The 20,134-nt window shown below is 35.3% G+C and overlaps 2 protein-coding genes across 7 annotated transcripts; both read left to right on the top strand.

Moving 5' to 3' along the window:
* Positions 1-1,778: 1,778 nt before the first annotated feature.
* LOC118054938 (probable E3 ubiquitin-protein ligase ARI7) lies at positions 1,779-10,383 on the top strand. Of its 3 annotated transcripts, XM_035066701.2 has the most exons (16): positions 1,779-2,157; positions 3,796-3,920; positions 4,119-4,224; positions 4,342-4,432; positions 5,281-5,453; positions 6,046-6,150; positions 6,247-6,335; positions 6,499-6,606; positions 6,688-6,778; positions 6,897-6,986; positions 8,375-8,422; positions 8,551-8,622; positions 8,757-8,856; positions 9,105-9,231; positions 9,781-9,995; positions 10,137-10,383. In XM_035066701.2, the coding sequence occupies exons 1-15, from the start codon at positions 1,948-1,950 to the stop codon at positions 9,956-9,958; spliced, it is 1,713 nt and encodes a 570-aa protein (XP_034922592.1). In that variant the 5' UTR covers positions 1,779-1,947; the 3' UTR covers positions 9,959-9,995; positions 10,137-10,383. The 3 variants fall into 3 exon arrangements, with proteins under 3 accessions (XP_034922592.1, XP_034922593.1, XP_034922591.1); XM_035066700.2 differs by having other exon boundaries at positions 1,780-2,157; positions 9,781-10,383; XM_035066702.2 differs by lacking the exon at positions 6,897-6,986 and having other exon boundaries at positions 9,781-10,383.
* Positions 10,384-11,768: 1,385 nt separating this feature from the next.
* On the top strand, positions 11,769-19,916 carry LOC118054939 (DExH-box ATP-dependent RNA helicase DExH8). 4 transcript variants are annotated; one of them, XM_035066704.2, is made up of 14 exons: positions 11,769-12,069; positions 12,509-12,686; positions 12,873-13,046; positions 13,351-13,498; positions 14,282-14,596; positions 14,957-15,103; positions 15,179-15,359; positions 15,998-16,278; positions 16,362-16,484; positions 16,577-16,721; positions 16,895-17,163; positions 17,239-17,430; positions 18,794-19,321; positions 19,556-19,916. In XM_035066704.2, exons 1-14 carry the CDS (start codon positions 11,907-11,909, stop codon positions 19,805-19,807), a joined length of 3,096 nt encoding a protein of 1,031 aa, XP_034922595.1. In that variant the 5' UTR covers positions 11,769-11,906; the 3' UTR covers positions 19,808-19,916. The 4 variants fall into 4 exon arrangements, with proteins under 4 accessions (XP_034922595.1, XP_073262055.1, XP_034922594.1 ...); XM_073405954.1 differs by having other exon boundaries at positions 12,870-13,046; XM_035066703.2 differs by having other exon boundaries at positions 16,895-17,430.
* The last annotated feature ends 218 nt before the right edge of the window (positions 19,917-20,134 follow it).

Here is a 20,134-nt window from a genome sequence, read left to right as displayed (position 1 = left end):
AAACTTGATTAGCTACTTATGAAGGGAGGTTAATGATGCCAAGAGGTTTATTAACATCGACATTTTCAAATAATGAATTTAAAATACCTGGAAAAGGGGTTAATTAGTTATTAGGGGTCAGGATAACTAATGATATTATTGAGACATATTGATATCGACATTAATTTTTAGTTTTGATTAGTTGATGTTAGGTAAATGAGACTAATGATACTAGTAAAATTACTTGCATTAACTAAATTTAGGAATTGAGGAAAATAATAGCATAAAAAGAACATTAAGAGATCATAGGTCGACAATATGATTGTTATGAATAAAAAATAATAATTAAATAAAAACTAAACAAGAATGTATGATTGATAAATTAAAAGATTGAATATTACTATAGTTGTTGCATTTTCATAATAATTATGTTTGTCTTACCGAGCCTTTTTATTTATGTCATGAGGAGTTCTTTTCTTATAAAGTTTTGTTATTATAGACTAAAAATAATATGTACTACTTTTTAGATTGAATGTAATCTTATTTAATTGTGTATTAACGACATCTAAACTCTATTTTTGATGCATGAATATGAACAAACAAAATTATTAATATGATATTTTCATGACTTGAATGCTTATATTTCAAATTTTATTCTTTATTAGATTGCATAATTATTTATGGATATAATCATATATGTTTGGAGTGGAATGATGAATATCATTAATGTTTGGTGAGATCCAAAATAACTAAATCAAGATTTGATATTGTGTATATAAGTGTAACATGATATAGCTAATAACTTAAGATCTTTTGATATATGAGAAAATTTATTAAAATTTTGAATAGATTATATACATAAAAAATTGGTGTAAATAAGTATAAAATATGTGTTTTTATTCAATAAATTTTAGGATTGTTAGATCTTGGATCACAAGTGTAAGATGTTAACCTGGATCAACATCAATTTTTATTATTTTTTTTCAAATTATTTTTTTTAAATTTTATTATTTAATATTATTTTTATTAAAAATTTAATTTTTTAAAAGATAACCCAATCTCATGATTCAAGATCATGAGTTTACCATGCTGTTTTAAATTGGCCTAAACAACTTGTTTAATTTTTTTTTTAGGTTCATATAGTTAAAATATTATCTGATTTTGCATAGTAGCTATTATTTTTTTCCATTTGAGGCACTTTCAAACCCTTTTATTTGTTTTTAAGAGTTTTCTTTATTTTACTTTACACAAGAAATTCTTTTTTTTGTTATACTTTTTAAAAAAATCAAACTTTTTTCTTAAGTGCAGAAAATCACCCTTATTTTTTTTCTTCTAAAAAAGTGAATTATTGTTTGGTATATATAAAAAAAAATCCATGCATCTAATCAACATGTGTTTAGAAGAAAAATATTTTTTTATAAAAAAAATATTATATCTAATATATTCAAGATCGACTCAATAATTCGTATAGTTAAACTAAAACCTAGTTAATTTATGATATTATTTTTAGATTAATTTTTTTATTTCTAGTTTTTTATTTAATTTTTTTTTAATGTTCACCTAAAATAAAAAGTTTGCTATAAAAAAAACATATGGAATAAGTCATTATTTATATTTTAAATATTTTTTTGATTCATACCATAAAATAAAATAATTATTAAGAATATAAATTTAAGTACTAGTACTAGTACTAATAATAATAATAATAATAATAATAATAATAATAATAATATTTTCTTTTTAATTTATGCAAATCACGCCACCTTTGCATTGTTAAAATTCACCTAACGCATAATCCTGATTCCACACCCATTTATTACCTCACTGTTCACTCCTCTACCTTTCTCTCCATAATTTATTTTTATTTTTCCTAATTTACAAAAACCCTTTTTATTTTCAAAAAACTATCCTATTAATTTATCACACTTAATCCTCTCCTCCTCCCAATTTGTTTTAGGGTTTGACGAGATGGACTCAGAGGATGACATGATGGACGCGAACGACGTCGAATCAGTTGACGATGATTTCTATAGTGGTGACATGGAGGATGATTATTACAGTGATGGTGTTTATTATGATAATGATGATGATGATGTTAATGACGATGATGATGGTCCTGATTATGATTTTATGGCTGAAGCTGTTGATGATCCCGATGACTTGTCGTTCCGCTCTCAGGTGATCTTTTTGTTTTTTTTTTTTTTTTCTTTGTGATTTTAGTGATGAAGTTTGCTGCTTTGTACTTGTTGTGCTGATTTTGGGTTAAGAGGAGTAATAAGTGATTATTTGTTTCCTTTAGAGATTTTAAGGGCTAAAGCTTATTGCTTTAGTGGAATTGAGGTGATGTGTAGATTTGATAAAGATAATTTGGTGGGAATTAAGTAGTTATTATGGGGATTTTAATTGTGTGTTTTTTGTGAGGGTAGATGGATTTTTTTGTTTTGTTTAGAGGAGTGTAGGTTTAATTAAGGTTTGTTTGGTTGATGAGGAAAATTTTGATGTGAGTGTAGGGAATGGGTGAATGAAGGGATAAAAGACTTCTTGAAACGTTTGAATTAGCAGCTTCCTGGCTTTCAGAACTAGTCGTTCATCTCTTTCCTGAATGATCATGTGCATGTTAGTTGAGCTAAATTTGATTAATAAAAGGGTAATTTATATGGTTGATTTTGCTTTTTGACTGAGGGTTAGGAGAGGGGAGCATTGAACTTAGGTAAAGCTAGCATGTTTTTTGCTAGAAATTTATTTGTATTGGGTAGAGGTTTCTTTTGGCTACTTGGTGTTCGATGGAGGGATGCGAAATTGGACTAGTGGATCATATACTGTATGTTGATTTTGGTGATCAAGTATCGGACAGTGAGTTGGGTTCACTTAAGCCGCATTAGCCACATTGTGATATTTGGTTTGATTATAATCTCCTTTACTGCTATGTATTGGATTAGGTGTTCAAAGGCATATTGCTTCTTGGTTTTTCTCCCGTGACAAAGTTTAGGTGGAAGGGAGCCTAACTGATCTAAGAAGTTGTTTTAGGCTGTGGAAGACATCTCTTTTCATTTTGCATCATCTCTCTCTCTTTTTTTTCAGTGAAGAAGCAGGGAATTTGACTTTTTTTACCTTTCCCCCCAATTTGTGACCACACTGATATGCTTTTAATTTATGTTATGCGGGCGTCCCTGGATTTGAAGCTGTTTGTCCATCTAATAATTGATGGGTTTGATTTCACGAACCAGCTTAGAATGAAAACAAGAAGTAGAGAGTTATTAAGGATCTCAATTCAACTAAGATGGGCTTTACTTTTATACTACGACGACGACGACGGTTGCATTGCTGAGGCTGTTGTCGAGCCTGATGACATGTCTTTGCTTTGCTTAGGGTCTGTCTGTTTTATTGAAGAGGAAAATTTGAGGAAAATGTATGGAATGAGTGAATGAAGGGATGCGCTTGTTTAGTGTGATTGAAAGATTGTTTGGTTGATAAGAGGACATGGGAAGAAAGATGAAATTTTGGTTAACAATTTGGTATTCAAATCATGAGTGAATGAGCTTATCTGATTCTAAGTGTTGTATTAGGCTCTGCATTGTGTCTCTTTGTGTTTCCTTGGCCCCTCCTTTTTTTCCTTTTCCTTTATTGCTTTTCCTCACTACAGAAACATGTTGAATCTGTAAAAAATAAATAAAAATACAATCCTTTTTGGGTGTTGGAACATTACTATTTGAAGCTGGAAAGTTAAAATTGTAAGGTGATAGCTCTTTGGTTTTGATTTTGCTTTGTTTATCTTTCTATTAGCTTCTAATATTTTTCATGTGTTTTCTGTTTCAGCAAACTTATACAGTCTTGAAGGAAGAAGATATACGTCAACGCCAAGAAGATGATATAACAAGAGTATCTACTGTCCTTTCCATATCAAGAGTCGCAGCAAGCATCTTGCTCCGTCATTATAATTGGTAAATTAGCAGATCTTTTCTCTCTCTCTTTTTTTTTTAAATTTTTTGTAGTTAGTTTGTTAGGGTTTAGACAAATGCTTGTATTGTTGTTCACAGCAAATCAGTGAATTGTGTGTGGAAAATAACTATGGCAACTTGTGCATGCTGTGCAGTAGAACTTCTTCTATCTTGGTGTTCTAATGAAATTCAGCATTGCAGGAGTATTAGTAAAGTACATGATGCATGGTTTTCTGATGAAGATGCTGTCCGAATATCTGTTGGCTTGCTAGACAAGCAAGTAGTTCAGTTTTCCAATGCTCGAGAAGTAAGTGCTCTAGTTACATGACTGTGTGGTTTAAGATTGATATCCACAGATTTTTTTTTTTCTGGCACCGTTTGCATGTGTGCTTGTGCAACTTACACCGGTTGCTCTTATGGCTAGCTTACTTGTGGGATCTGCTTTGAATCCTTTCCTCGCAATAAGATTATCTCAGCTTCTTGTGGCCATCCTTTCTGTAATACATGCTGGTCAGGTAAATTTCCTTTTTTTTCTTTTGTTATTTGTATATTTATTTATTACTGTTATCATCATGAAGATTGATACTGAGATTTAATTTCAGGTGCATCAAATTCATCTATGATTCTTGGGGGGGCATATTTTTTTATGCTTTGTTCAAAACTAGTGCATGCTTTGAAGTTTAATTAGACTCAACACAAAGTTGGGATAGAAGGAAGAATAGTTACCCTCCCCTTATTTTTTTTTTTTTTGAGGAATTTAATGTACTTTCCCCCCATTAAGTGATAAGATATATAGGGAATTTTAATTCAAAAAGCCTGAAGAGTGGAAAGATTGCTTGATTATAATTGGAAAAATAAGAGTCATGGAATTATAAACTCAATCTCTTCCCTTGTCAATACTCCAGTTTTGTGTTATTGGAATTTTTTACTATCTATAGGCAGGGTTATGGAAACCTTCAATCCCCTTCATTTTTTTCATTTCCTCTCATAAAGGTTCTTCCAATTAAAAATTGTATGGTTCATTTCTCTTATGTCGCTCTCTGTTTCCCAATGAAGAACAGTGTAAGGGCTAATATTTTGGTCTTGTTTTTTATTCTCTTTTATCGTGTACTTTGTACAATTGCATGTTTGTGTGCCTCCCGTGCCTTTTTGTTTCCCCTTCAAGATTTTATTACTTTATACAAAAAGAACTTGATTTGATTGTTGCAAGTTCTGCATATATCTTGTTTATTACTCTTCCGGCTGGAACATGTTTGCAATTGATAAACTTGAGCATTTTATTGCCAATTTGAATAGTTTAGCTTTTTCCATGCTTTCCAGTTAGTCATTATTAATTTTTCGCTATCCTTTCCTCACTATGTAGGTTACATTAGCACAACAATTAATGATGGTCCTGGATGTTTGATGCTAAGATGCCCTGATCCATCTTGTCGAGCTGCTGTCGGTCAAGACATGATCAATTTGTTGGCCCCTGATGAAGATAAGGAGAAATATTCTCGGTACCTCCTAAGGTCCTATGTTGAAGGCAACAGAAAGGTGTGCCCTCAATATGGAACCCCAAAATCTTGTTACTATATTTGGTGTAATTCTCTGTTTCCTGTTAGTGTTAGAAGTGGGTATGGTCATCCTTCTTCCACCAAATACTGGCGCACAAATTTGGTGATAATTATAATATGTTTTTTTAATTAATTTGCACAATTTATTCTGCCATTTTAGTGCTAAAAGTGGCTATATTCTCCTTTCCCCCATCATGAGTTCCCTCTTATTGTTACAACCTTCTTTACAGTGTTGTGTCTGTACAATCATTTGGTTTATTTGGTTAAAGAGGAATGCTAGCGTTTTCAATGGTCAGTTTACATCTGCACAGTTGTTGTGGGATAGAATAGTGTTTCTTGCTTCTTTATGGTGTCATGCTTCAGGTTCTTTTAGAGGTGTTTCTTTAGCTGACATTCGGTAAGATCGGGATGCTTTATTATCATAGTTTTGTTGTCTGTTTCTTGGTTTGGAGGATGGGTCATTCTCCCAACTGTTTTTGCATATTTTCTTCTTTCATTAATAAAATCTTCTGTGATCTAAAAAACTTATTTTTACCACGTATCCTTTTCTCTCTTTTCTTGTTGACTTTCAGACCAAGTGGTGTCCTGCTCCAGGATGCGAGTATGCTGTTGATTTTGCTGCTGGCAGTGGAAGCTTTGATGTTTCCTGCCTCTGTTCACATAGCTTTTGCTGGAACGTGAGTGCACACTTCATATTGAAAGTGTTACTATACTAGATTCTGTAGAAATTAGTTGTCTTGTAGTGATTTGTTACTGCCATTGGGTAACTGCAGTGTGTGGAGGAAGCTCATCGTCCAGTAGACTGTGGCACTGTTGAAAAGTGGATTTTGAAGAACAGCGCTGAGTCTGAAAACATGAATTGGTAGATAGATAGAGACTTATTTACTCCCTTTTATTGATGACAGGGATATATGTCATCACACACACACACACACACTTGTAGAGCTGTAAGAAGATAGTTTTAAATAGTTGATACTTTTAAGAGCTGATGCTGCTTTATACTGATTTTATATTTGATTACTCAGGATACTTGCTAATTCCAAACCTTGTCCAAAATGCAAGCGACCAATTGAAAAAAACCAAGGGTGCATGCACATGACATGCACCCCCCCTTGTAAATTTGAATTTTGTTGGTAAGTTCTTAATGTTTTGCTGAAACCTTTGAAAATTGATTATCTGGATGGGGTTTTGTTTAACCTCAATGGTAAATGCAGGCTGTGCCTTGGTGCATGGTCAGATCATGGTGAGCGGACAGGTGGTTTCTATGCATGTAACAGATATGAGGCAGCCAAGCAAGAGGGAGCAGTAAGTGTGCTAATATTGTCAGTTTTATTAGATCTACCTCATGCATTGCGTTAATTCCTTGAAATAGTTAAGATAGTGATTCCTTAATGTCTTGCAAAATTCATATTATCACTTGTAGTATGATGAGTCAGAGAGGAGGCGAGAAATGGCAAAAAATTCTTTGGAGAGATACACCCATTATTATGAACGATGGGCAAGCAATCAGTTGGTATGCTAAAGTTTTGTTTGTTGCTGTTTGTATGTCAAGTTACAGCTTGTTTCTTTATTTCTTTTGTAGTTTCTTTCCCATCATTTCTTGCTTGTGTTATCTCAAAGTTTCTATGATAGTTTTCTGGTGTTGTAACTGTTAATTTGCTTTCTTTAAGGCTGATACCATTAATTTCCCTCCTTTCCCTTGGTGCTTTTGGATGTTTAGTTGCCTGCACGGCACTCAGTTAATTTTTTGACATTCTTTAAGGTTAAATCTGTTAATTTTTCTGTTCCTTGGAAGTTTTGAATGTCCTATTCTTGCATTGAGTTAATTTTTCTGTGTTTGTGCTAAGCTTTCAATGATTTTCATTCATTCGAGGGATATTTGTGGTGGAAGTTAGAAGTGACTGTTATTTGGTAATATGCTTGAATTTTACTGCAACTCGAATGTGCATATATGCAGTAATTTTTGCATATTGATCAACTTGTTAACGCTATAGCCCACGTATATATTTTGTGGTTTGATTTCTTGCACCTATTATGCAAAAAATTTAAGGCGCCTAATCTTGGTCTATATATCATGCTAACACTGTCTTTCAAGATTTACTACTATGGGTATTTCTGTCACAGTTAACTTTAACTTAGAGCTGATTAGGAATCGTGGTACAGTTTTTTCTGAGATCTTCATGAGCATTCCCATTTAATAGGTTGACCTGTGCTGTTGTCTCTTGTTCATTCCAAGTTCCAACTAACATTTTTCAATTGGAGGGTGGGGGTAGAAAGAAGTATGAAAGCGGTTAGGGTCAAATGTAGTGTGCTTTGATTGCCACCGTGGATCAGGGTTAGAAGGCCCTTTTTTAGCTTTGACTTGTGTTTTTCTTTCTTTCTTTCCTTTTTTTTGTTCTCTCACAGCTGTGTGTAATGGAAATGAATTTAGACCAGCACAAAAAGAAACAGAAGAGTCAGTTCCAGAAAAAGAAGAGAAATAATGAGAAATAGGCGAGGATGGAACCGAATGAGCTAGTGCTATTTTGCTCTGTACCTTAGTTGAAATCAGTTGGATAGATATGTAATTTACTCAATCATTCTTAAAAAGCCCTCTCCACTATAAAGATATAACAATGACAAAGGACAACATTTGACTCTAGTTTTTATTGGAATTTAGATTCTCAGTTTCTGACTGTAACCTGTACCTCTTGCAAGGATCTCTCTGGAGAACTTGTACTTAGATTACTGTTTTACAAAAAAGTTCAGTAAATGCTGAAGTTTTTTTTTTTTTTTTTTTCTTGTTATACTTTTGCTATTATATTCATCTCAACCCTTTTTATCCTTTCTTTTTAATTCATTTGTATACATGGACTTGGAGCATGTCTTAATGGAATCTGAAAGTTTTGTTCTATGTGGCAGTCGAGGCAAAAAGCTCTTGCAGATTTGCATCAAATGCAGACTGTGCATGTACGGAAACTTGTTCACACTATTTGTTCTTCATTTGCAAATTTCAAGTTGTCTATTGAATGTTCTATATCTATTAGCTGCCTGCTGAATGATATCAGAGATTGTTTTAACTTTTGTTTTTTTTCCAGCTTGAGAAGCTGAGTGACATACATTGCACACCTGAGTCTCAGCTGAAGTTCATAACGGAAGCCTGGCTTCAGGTGAATTGTCATATAATATTTCGCTATTACTATTACTATTTTTTTTTGGTAGAGAGGTTGGGGGAGGGAGGAACAAAAGAAAGGGAAAAGATCAAGCCATGTATCATCTTTTGTCTTCCCGTGTTTATTTGCAGATAGTTGAATGCAGGCGAGTTCTGAAATGGACATATGCATACGGGTTTTATCTTCCTGAGCATGAGCATGGCAAGAGACAGTTTTTTGAGTACTTGCAAGGTATGGATATGATTAATTATTTACCAAGTGATTGCATGAGACAGGTTGCCAATGGTCTCACAGCCCAACTACATGCATCCCTTCACATAAGAGAGATGGGGTACATGGTTGTGGGTCCAACTTGAGTTAGTGATTATACAAACCAAGCATGGATAAAAAAGAAGATAAGAGAAAGAAGTATGCTGGGTTTATCTATTTGTTCTCAATGGTGACCATTGCTAATAAAATAATCTCTGCATGCTCTGTAGGTGAGGCTGAGTCTGGTTTGGAAAGGCTTCATCAATGTGCAGAGAAGGAACTACAACAGTTTCTTGCTGCTGATGGCCCATCAAAAGAGTTCGACGAGTTCCGGACGAAATTAGCTGGGTTGACCAGGTATTGTTGCAAATTGTCATCGACATTATGTTTAGGTTTAGCCCCTTTAGGGGCAACTGCTTGTCTAGAAGGTTTACAGATAGTTTTTCACCTGTTCAAGCTTTACTTTTATAATTTCCAAGTGTACATATGTAATTGATAGATGGCCCTTTTTGTCCAAAAAGTGTACAACATCAAACTACTAATCCATGAAATTGTTTCCAGTGCTGCACGTGGCCATCTTTATTTAATGTTCCTTTTTTCCATTCATGGATTTGTAGATGCTTAATTAGGAGAGTAGTTCTTGTATGCATCTGAATTGCTCGAGAGGTTGAGATGCTTGAAAACTTGGTGGGACAATTTATCAGGAGTTTCATCACCTAATTAAACAGCAGCACTTCTTGCACTTTCTTTCACCTCCTGGACAATAGTCATGTTAAATGTCATTATGCACAGTGAAGATTCATCTCCTCTTTAAATTTGTTGAATTTGATGCTTGTACGAGCATTCAGGTATTACCGCAATTATAATACTGGCATTAACTCCTCTTTATATACCTACTTGCAACAGCGTGACAAAAAATTATTTTGAGAACCTGGTTAGAGCATTAGAGAATGGTCTAGCAGATGTGACTCATGCTGCTTGTAGCAAGACCTCAAGCTCAAAAAATGCCAGTGTCAGCAAAGGGAAAGGTGGCAAGGGAAAGGGTGGTAAAATGGGTGGTTCAAGCAAAAATGGAGATGATTAATCTTCCAATTCCAATTCTAAGCTGCTTCCCGTGACAGGTATGTTGCCGCAGCCATCTAAACTTCAAAACCCTTGTGTCCGTGGAAGTTGGAACCTTTTAGGAACAAGTACTCTCCAAGCAAGTTAAAAGAAGGATAATTGCTCTTTCATTTTTTGGTTTGATGGCTCATCCTTTCCAGAGGCTTCTCAATGTGTGGATGGTTAGTAAGATGTCAAAGGACCGGAAGAATAAAAAAAGCTTCTGAATCAAATCTGTGTGGTTTTACGGCAAGCGCCATGCTTGGTGTACTGTATATAGTTGTCTGTTTACTAACATATCGATCTGCAACTTGCTTTTGTTGCTGGTAATTATATGTATAGGAAACACTTTTAATCTGTGAACGCATATTTACTCTTTTGTGAAAAAGAAACTGAAACTTCAACTGACTTTGCTTTGAACTTCGTTTCTCACTTCCCTTGCCTGATGGTCCATGCGATCTGTCCTTTGAAAAATCCAGTGAGCAGTGATATGGTATTGTGTAGGTTCAGCTTTCAAATTGGTGTCGCTGAACAATTTGTTTTCATATAGCTTCCATTTCAATTTCGGTTACCATCAACTTTCTGATTCTCTGCAACTTTAAAGCTAATTCAGCAATGAAAATCCAAGGAACAAGGTTGAAGATACAACTGTTTCTCTGGATGTTTGATTATGCTTGTTTCGCAGCCATGGATTTTGATATCATGATCATGATCATTTTGGAATGAGCTTCAACATCTAAAATTACAGATGGAATGCATGAAAAATCAAGCCCCTCAACTACTTGAGACAAGAATTCATTAAAGAAACATTAATCTTGAATCATGTCTTGTTAAGATTAACCTTGATCTGGATTAATCATGTGTCCCATTTTCATAACACCTGATCGACGCTTCTTTCTGGTCAAATTTTAACCCAAAAAAAAAAAAAAAAAGAAAGAAAGAGAGGAAAAGCACGATCGGTGTGATTCCCTTTAGAAACAATCCTACAAAAAAACTCACCTCCCTTGCAAAGTTCCACGACAAGATGGACATCATCTCTATCCTCGTATGCCTCCTTGAAGCTCGCAATAATAGGATGTTTAGGCAAATGCCTCATGATCTCCACCTCTCTCCTTGCATCCTCCACATCAATTTCTGTCCTCAGTTTGGATCTAGAAATCTTGCATGCGCACTTTTCACCTGTTTTAATATAAAAATATTATTGTATTTGATAATGTCTTCAAGAATACATTTTGTCATTCTTCAATCAGCATTTAGATAATTTGTTCAAGTCTTCATCGTGAATAAAAAGCTGCAGGCTGTGTACCAGAGTTGGTTATAATTGTTTTTTATTTAAAAATATATTAAAATAATATTTTTTATATTTTAAAAGTTATTTTTGATATTAATATAAAATATTAAAAAATGTTAATTTAAAATAAAATAAAATAAAAAAAACAAAGCTGTGTAAAAATGAGATCACGGCCGTCCGTCAACACGAGTCGTCGAAAAAGCGTCAATGATTCGAAAGTGAGCGGTTCAACGGCAAGTATTTCAAAACTCGACAGGGACCCACCTCCTTCTTTAACTTGCGGAATAAGGAGATGACGTTGCTATTTCATGTACCCAGGTGTATTTTTCTCACACTCAACACAGGCGAAAAAATAAAAGTCAAAGACCAAAACGAAAGAAAAATCCTCCATCAACCAATTAGAGTAGAACTAATTCTCGAGCTCAACTAAACCTTACTTTCTCTAATGATAGCCCATCATCGAAAAAAGGGCCAATATAAAGCCCGTGGCGGGAGAGAGAAAAACCGCTCTTCCCTTGCAAAACAAGTAGTTCTAGCGGAGACTACTTTCTTCCCATTTTCCTTCCCCTCTCTCTTTGTCCGCGCAGAAAGAGGGATTGCGATACAGTACTGAGCTTGTGAGCGAGCGAGGGTTTTGAAAATGGGGGAATCGCCATCATCTCCTACGTCGTGTAGCTCTTCACGTTCTGCACCATTTCCGCAATCGAACTTCGCGTCTCTTCCAGTAATGGCTCAGAAGGACAGAATTGTCGAGAAAATCTTGGAAAATCGCGTCACTCTAATCGTCGGCGAGACTGGCTGCGGTACGAATCCTTCCGTTATTCTCAATTTTTTTTTTGCATTTTCTCTTTTAGTTTTTGGCTGATAAAAAAAAGCGAAAAGGATAAAAATAGGAAAAAATCTGTTTGGTTCTGAAATGATCAAGCTGAAAAAAATAGTAATAATGGAAACAAGTTTTATTATAACAAAGATCCTGGTTTTTTACTTGATACCATGGAATATTTACTCTATTTTTTTTTTTTTTGCAATCGTAGTGCTTGTAACCTGCTGTTATGGATGACTGGGGTTTATCATTTTTCGGAAAAAAGAAAAGGAAGATTTTTATTTTAATTAAAATCTGATATGAGTTCAAGTATATTGGATTGGGAGGGCTTATGAATTTATAATAATTTACATGGTTTTTGTATAATCATATTTTTAGCATTTTGTGGTATTAATAGATTTTTCTGTTTTATTTTGAAGGAAAGAGCTCTCAAGTTCCACAGTTTCTTCTGGAAGAAAACATGAAACCCATTTTATGCACACAACCAAGGAGATTTGCTGTTGTTGCTGTTGCTAAAATGGTTGCTAAAGCTCGTAACTGTGAACTTGGAGCACAGGTTGGATATCACATAGGTCATTCGAAGCTTATATCGGCAAGGTATTGTCCAGCCCGTGCGTTGATTTACTTGCTTTTCCATCACTTTTGTGTCATCTCTACTCAATTACTGTGCTATATCCTCTCCTTCTCTCTGCTTGACACCCAAAGTGAGGTCTTGGGACTGTGATGTGTCTTTTGCCAATTACTGGTGGTCTTTACACTAATTACTTTTCTTTGCTTTAGCAGTTCAGAAATTGTCTTCAAAACAGCTGGTGTTCTGTTGGATGAAATGCGAGAGAAAGGGTTGAAAGCTCTCAACTACAAGGCTATTATTCTTGATGAAGTGCATGAAAGATCTGTTGAATCTGATCTTGTTCTTGTTTGTGTCAAGCAGTTTCTGCTGAAAAACAATGACCTGAGGTGCCTCTTTGGCTTTTATCATGTATAGCAATGTTTTCTGTATTATTGAATTTTGTTTTCTTCCATCCTAAATTGCTTGGTTGAAGCCTTTGTTTGCTGACTTGTTGCTATTCTCATGCTTTTTTTTTCCTTCCTCTCCTGCGCTATTTTCATGCTTTTTTTTTTCTTCCTCTCCTGCTCTCACCTTCTCAGTTTATTTCTACAAGAGTGGGATATTTGTCTCTTTGCGTTTTCTATGTCACATAGCAGTTGAGTTGTCCAAGTCATGTTATTTGGAAGTATGACAGATTTTTGTTTTCTTCAGGGTTGTATTGATGTCGGCAACTGCTGATATTGCAAGATACCGAGATTACTTCAAAGACCTCGGTAGGGGTGAGAGAGTTGAGGTGCTTGCAATCGCTAACACCAACCAACAGGCCCTTTTCCAGCGAAGAGTGTCATATCTTGAACAGGCAAGTATTTGTTTCTAGGGACTTTTCTTGATGGAATTTGTGCTCTTCATCAAAGACCTTGAATTGATGAAGAATTCAACTGGTTTTAATTCTAGAGTTTTCAAGCACAATGCCTCCTTTGAGCATTCTATAAATGTAAAATATCAGTTTTTATAACAGATGTCTACTCTTGGCACTATTTAATGAGATTTTGGCTTGGGACGCAATAAAGTACAGGGAGTGGGGACGCCTGAATTGATTGTTTCATGACTGCCATATTTATTCTAGATTTCCATTAGGAAGCCTTTGGCATTCCAGACTAGCAAATTTGAGCTAAATAATTAACATGTTCCTTTAAGAATGAAGAAGTTGGTCAGTGAGTGTGAATCAGTTTAATAGGTGGTTGAAAATAACTTGGGTGTGGTTAGTTGGTTGATATAGGAATTTGACAGCATAAAAAATAGATGATGCAATCGATATATAAGTTGTTTGGAAATATTCCCACATAACTAGGTTTTGAAGGGATAATATGATTGGATGAAGATTTGGAGGTAAAAAGCATGCAATGTAAATTCTCTATAATCATTCATGTTGTACAAAAAGATCATTTATTAGGTATTACACTGCATAGGCAATCATGATGAAAACATCACCATGCAAGTATGCATTGGTGTGTGGGGCTTGCATATATCTGAATGAAAGGGACCATAGAGGCAGTGTCAGATTCTTTGATGGCATGCGATCTTTTGACAGAAAAGCCATTCCTTTAGTATAATCAATGATTTTGTTCTGTTTTTGGAGCAGGTAACTGAACTTCTTGGAACAAGTTCAGACTTATTGGCTGAAACCTACTGTTCAGGACCAAACCCTTCTATGGCTGCTGCTGATTTCAAACCAGAAGTGCATGGACTTATTTTTGATTTGATTTTGCACATTCATGAAAATGAACCAGACATTGAAAAGGGCATTTTGGTTTTCCTTCCAACGTACCTTGACCTGGAGCAGCAGTGGCATCGTCTGAATCCACTTAGTTCATCTTTTAAAGTTCACATTTTACATGGAAGCATTGACACTCAACAAGCTCTTTTGGCTATGAAAATCTTGAAATCTCATCGGAAGGTATGCATCTAATTGGTTGGGACATCATTAACGTGGTTAGTGGAAGACAATAGGGAAGTGAATCTGCATCTGACATTCAAAAATCAAACAAAATTTTCACATCTTATGATACACATACTTCTTGTAAGGCTTGAACATGTTTGAAAGCTTAATTTGTGCCCTTTTTGTTCTACGGTTGGTTAAGTTTTGGTGCATATTTTCCATCAGACACAAACATACACACTGGACACAGTAAAATTTATCAATAGAGTTTGATTCTTCAATTCTTTCATTCACAAATGTTTATGACACTGATGCCTTTAGCCACTTTTAGTTTCAGTTCTAGAACTTATCGTGGTTGAAGTTGTTCCCTTTTCATAGGTAATATTGGCCACAAATATTGCAGAATCATCTGTAACCATACCCAAAGTAGCCTATGTCATTGATTCATGCCGATCTTTACAAGTTTTCTGGGACGCTACTAGGAAAAAGGATTCTACAGAGCTTGTTTGGGTTTCTAAGTCTCAGGTATTGTGAGCATCGTAAAGGTTGTTCTTGGATTTGTATAATCTCACACTCTTATTAGTGAAAATTATGGTTTAGGCTGATCAGCGGAGAGGGAGAACTGGTCGAACTTGTGATGGCCAGATATATCGGTTGGTCACAAATTCATTTTTCAACAAGCTGGAGGATCATGAACGTCCAGCCATATTGAGGTTGTCATTGCGGCAACAAGTTCTTCTGATGTGTTGTGCTGAATCCAGAGCCATTAATGATCCCAAGGGTATGGTTCTTATATTGTTGTGAATTGTACTTCACAATTAATGGTTGGGGTGGAATATCTTTTTCAATTCACACGCAGCCACTTATCTTGCATAAATGCATGAATTGGATAGAACGCATTTTCTTACATATGCTGGAATTACTTTTCCTTACACTGAAATGAGCTGGTGTGTAAAATTTGGATTCAACTCAAATTAGGTCAGTTATTTCATGGCATTCATCAGAGTACTTCCTTTGTAGGTTTTTCTACTGTTTACTTGCACAATGCGTGATGCAACAAAGTGAACCATTTTGTTGGTGTTGAATGAATGCCATGATCAAAATCTTAAACTGTCAAGTAGGTCAAACTGCACACTGTATATACTTGACACCTTGTAGATTTGCCTACCCTGCTTGAACCACATTTTAAGTTTTAATATTCTCCTGAAACCTGAGTTAGGTTCTTTATTTTATTTTTTTCTTGTTGTATTTGCAGTTTTTAGTGCGAAAATAACTGTCAAGTGATTTAGATGTTAGCTGTTGGTATTAATTGTTGAGATCGGTGTCAAAGATCATGTTAAAAGTATCTGAACCAAACTCCTTATTTTTAGTTTGTATACTGAAATTTGAGCATCCTAATTTCTGTAAATTTGATGCCAGTCTTGTTGCAGAAGGCTTTGGATCCCCCAGATCCTGAGTTTATTGAAGATGCATTAAATTTGCTTGTTTGCATGAAGGCATTGGATAGACCATCTCCAAGGGGGCGGTACGAGCCCACCTTTTATGGACGGTTGCTTGCCAGTTTCCCATTGTCCTTTGATGCGTCTGTGCTTGTACTCAAGTTTGCAGACTTTGGATTGCTCCAGCAAGGCATTCTACTGGGCATATTGATGGATATCCAGCCTCAACCGATTCTTCGTCCTTTTGGAGAGGAACATTTGGTATTGTCTTATAAGTTGCATGTGCTTGCTTGTGAGAACAATTACCCCTCTGATAATATTTGTTTTTTTTTATCAATCTTCAGTATACAGAGTACGCTTACCAATACTATGGTGGAGACTGCGACTATACTGTCCAAATTGGTCGAAAGGAGATGATACTAATTGGAAACTTGGGTGCATATCAGTTCTGGCAACATATATTTAAGGTAAAATTGGTTGCTAGCTCACACCTTTTGAAGAATGCTCTTTATAGTAGATATTTTGTATATGATTTTAAACATTCTGCCTTCTTCTGAAGGATAAGCACCGCCTTGAACACTTGAAACACCTTTTAAAGATTGATGAAATGAAAGATACCACTGTGTTGCTGCCAAAGATTGAAGAAGAATGGTGCACATTCCATAATCTTGTCCAATCATCACTACATAATGTCTCCGAGATATGTATGTATTTAAACACTAGCATTTATGCTTTGTTACATGCAATCATTACCTTGTCTTGTATGGTAAACCTCTTTGGTTTTTCAATTCGATTATATTATTATTCTCATTTCTTTTCTTTTTTGTTTTATTTTCTCTTCCAAGCTTATCTCTAGTTTGGTGATCTTTTCTTTCAGATGAAGATATACTAAATTCACTACATCGGTTTCGGCCAAGATTTCTGGGTACCTGTAATGATTTACCGACTTGGCATGCCCCTTATGAATTTAAGCACACTTGTCTTCTAAAATGTCAGCCAAAAGGAGATAATGATACTGTTGTTGCGGATGATGAGCACGATGAGCCATCTCATGAAACAAGGAAATGTTTTGCAGTACCATTTGTTGCTCCAAGTCACTTTCAGACCATAAAAGTGGCTGAAAATTTGTCGAAGATTGTCAAAGAGGTAATATGCCTTACACCTTTAGCTTACTTTATTGACATATTAATTATCATTTCACTTATTTCCCATGTTCAACAGATGAGAGTTCGGCATACAGACAGCACGTCTGACGTTCAGCATGAGTATATTGTTAATGAGTCTCATGGCAATGAAGAAGCTTCTCTGTGTATATATTTTATGAAGGGATCCTGCAACAGAGGCAGTCAATGTTTGTTTTCTCATTCAGCTCAAGGGAAAAGAGATCCATGCAAATTCTTTTTCACTTTACAAGTATTTCACTTCTGTAGCTTGAGTTCTCTCTTTCTATTGCTTTCTTTTTGTCATTACTGCAATAATTAGCATACTATGTTTAGGTGGCAAAGCTTTCACTTAGGGCCATTCTAGCTCTATTGATCCTAGCTACCATTCAAAGGCTGGGCCTATAATGTTAGTGTTATTTTGTACTAGTAATCTGAAAGAGAAACTGATTGAGAAAGTTGGACTGGTGGTGACGCCTCTCTTGTCTTGCCATGTCTTCATAGTGAGGAGTGATGCAAACTCCTTGATCAAACAGTGGAGAAAATTTGGACAAAGCATAGTTTTAGGTGTGGAAGGATAGAAAAGTTGATACACGTGAACCCAGTGAGTTTGGAGTTGATGCATATTGTTTTTGATGTAGTGTGGGAGGCGGAATTCTAAATTTTCTGAGTTTATCTTCAACTTCGAATTTTATTGAATCATTTTCTACATTTGAATTTATTTTCTAGTACTGTATGACAGGTAGAATTTTTTTCTTTCATTCAGTAAAACATTTAAGATTATAGCTAGATGAGCTTGCTGTCAGGAATGAACTAAAGTTGCAATTGCAAATGAGGTTTTGACTGCTGTAATCTAATACATAGCATTGACAACACAAGTTCTTTTATCCCTATGTAATGTTGGAACATAGAAAAATTATCTAACGGCCCCTATCATAGCTGCAAACCTTCTTATTTAGGAATCAGCTGCAGTTAATTCCCTTTTGCAATTAACACTACAGGCTGATGAAGATGCAGTTAGGAATCAACTGCAATCACAATTACAACTGAGGTTTTGACTGCTGTAATCAGATATATCACTGGAAATATGGAAAAATCATCTGGAAGCCCCAGTGAAATAGCTGCAGACTTCCTTAATTAGCATTTTAGCATAGGATGTAATTTGTCTCTGAAGCCTTCATATGATTTTTAAGTCATTGATGATATGTTATTCAGGTGACTGAATTCTCATGTCCCTCCATTGAAATTCTGTTTAAATCTGCTCTTACTTTCAATATATATATATATATATATATATATATATATATATATATATGTATTTATGTATGTATGTATGTATGTATTGAAAGTAACTTGTGCCAACCCACAGTTTTAGATGCCAGAATAACTTCACTTTGTTTATCTAACTGAACTGATTTTGTAAGCATAGTTAGCAGATTAATTTACCTGGTTGACAGTGAAGAATATGGTTTTCCAAGTGCTTGTAACAGTATGTTTAAAGCCCCAATTGTGGATCTCATGCATTCCTCAGCTACTTGTTAAGGCCATGTCTGAGAAAATGTGTTTGTGGATAAGATCCCTCTTGTATTATCTTGTAATGGTTAGTAAATTTTCAGGGATGTCGAAATGGAGAGACTTGTTCCTTTTCTCATGTTGTGGGTCCATCATTGTCATCATTTAGCTCAACTCCATGCATGCCAGAAGATGGTGCTGTCAATGCCGCGTCCCTGCTACGTTTTCTTCCGACGTCTTCTGATGGATGTGTTCTGTTATTGGATGACACTGATTTGCGTTTCTCCTCAAATCTTGCTTGTCACTACGATCCTTGCAAAATAATCTCTACAACATGTATGTCAGACACTTTCATGTGCGACTCATCATTGACGGGTATCAGAATTCTGTGGGGTCTCCACCACCCATACCAAACCATTATTTCCACTCCAAGAGGTAGTCCCATTCCATGGAGTGAAATTAAGTGCATATTGTGGTTGCCTAATTTAGATAGTTACAGTGAAAATTTGGAGAGGCAGAAAACTTTTGTGCAGAATTTCTTTGAGTACTTAGCCATCCGAATATTAGCTGATGCCTTGTATGAAGTGCAAGTTATCCTCGTCATGAACAATATCAAATTTTCACTGCTGCAGGTAATTGTTTTTCGCATTGGTGTTTATTTTCTGCTCTGTGCATCATTTAAAATGTCATTTCCTATTTGCGATGAACTTCTGCATGACAGATCCTTTTCCTTCTTATTGTCATTTGCTAGCATGATTTACGTCTGCCATGTGTGGCTAAAACCAGCTATTATTCTGGCAGTGCAGCTTACAGTGGTGATATTTGCAACGATGAGATAGTCTGAACGTGTTTGGTTGTTATTTCAGGTAGAGAAGTTGGGGAGAGACAGCTTCTTTTTCCTTGGAGAGTCTTTTCCATTCGACGAGGAAAGCTTTGGTCAGATGCCAAATACAGTCACTACTAGAAAGCCAATGATGGTATCAAAGCCCATCTCATATGTATTTATCCTGCAACCGCCTACTGATGTTCAGTTTGGCAACTATGCTGCCGTACTTCAAAAACATCTGCACGATGTCAATGTGGACCAGGTAGAGGGTTTTCAGGGTTGGCATTCGTAATCTCGTAATCTATAAATTTATGATTTTATATTGTAGATAGATGATGGATATCAATGACAATGTTATCAGCTACTGGTTTGCTTGATATATTGTGGCTTTTTTCATTTCACACGTTGCTGCCACCCTTTGAATTGAATTGGTTAATACCGGGCAAAACTAAATGATTGTTTATTATTTAAATTTGGATTAGCTGGTTAAACTTCTTGTTTCTTTTTACATGGGATTTGTTGAAGGATATTATAATAAATGAAATAGTCTATCATTGTAGTAAAACTCCTGCAGCATAATTTCATCAGCTTGGTCAGCAGAACTGAAATCCTGCTCTGC

The sequence above is a fragment of the Populus alba genome, chromosome 17 (genome assembly GCF_005239225.2).
Source record: "Populus alba chromosome 17, ASM523922v2, whole genome shotgun sequence".
Taxonomy (NCBI): Eukaryota; Viridiplantae; Streptophyta; class Magnoliopsida; order Malpighiales; family Salicaceae; genus Populus; species Populus alba.
The sequence above is the reverse complement of the archived record's forward strand: the minus strand, read 5'-3'. Positions and strand labels throughout refer to the sequence as shown.

Excerpts from the sequence above, each read along its gene's own strand:
- LOC118054938 (XM_035066701.2), top strand. The coding sequence starts at position 1,948 with ATGGACTCAGAGGATGACATGATGGACGCGAACGACGTCGAATCAGTT. Across the intron at positions 2,158-3,795 it reads ACTTGTCGTTCCGCTCTCAG|CAAACTTATACAGTCTTGAA; the intron begins GTGATCTTTTTG and ends TTTCTGTTTCAG. Across the intron at positions 8,623-8,756 it reads TAACGGAAGCCTGGCTTCAG|ATAGTTGAATGCAGGCGAGT; the intron begins GTGAATTGTCAT and ends GTTTATTTGCAG.
- LOC118054939 (XM_073405953.1), top strand. The coding sequence starts at position 11,907 with ATGGGGGAATCGCCATCATCTCCTACGTCGTGTAGCTCTTCACGTTCT. Across the intron at positions 12,687-12,869 it reads TCGAAGCTTATATCGGCAAG|CAGTTCAGAAATTGTCTTCA; the intron begins GTATTGTCCAGC and ends TCTTTGCTTTAG. Across the intron at positions 17,431-18,793 it reads AATTCTTTTTCACTTTACAA|GGATGTCGAAATGGAGAGAC; the intron begins GTATTTCACTTC and ends GTAAATTTTCAG.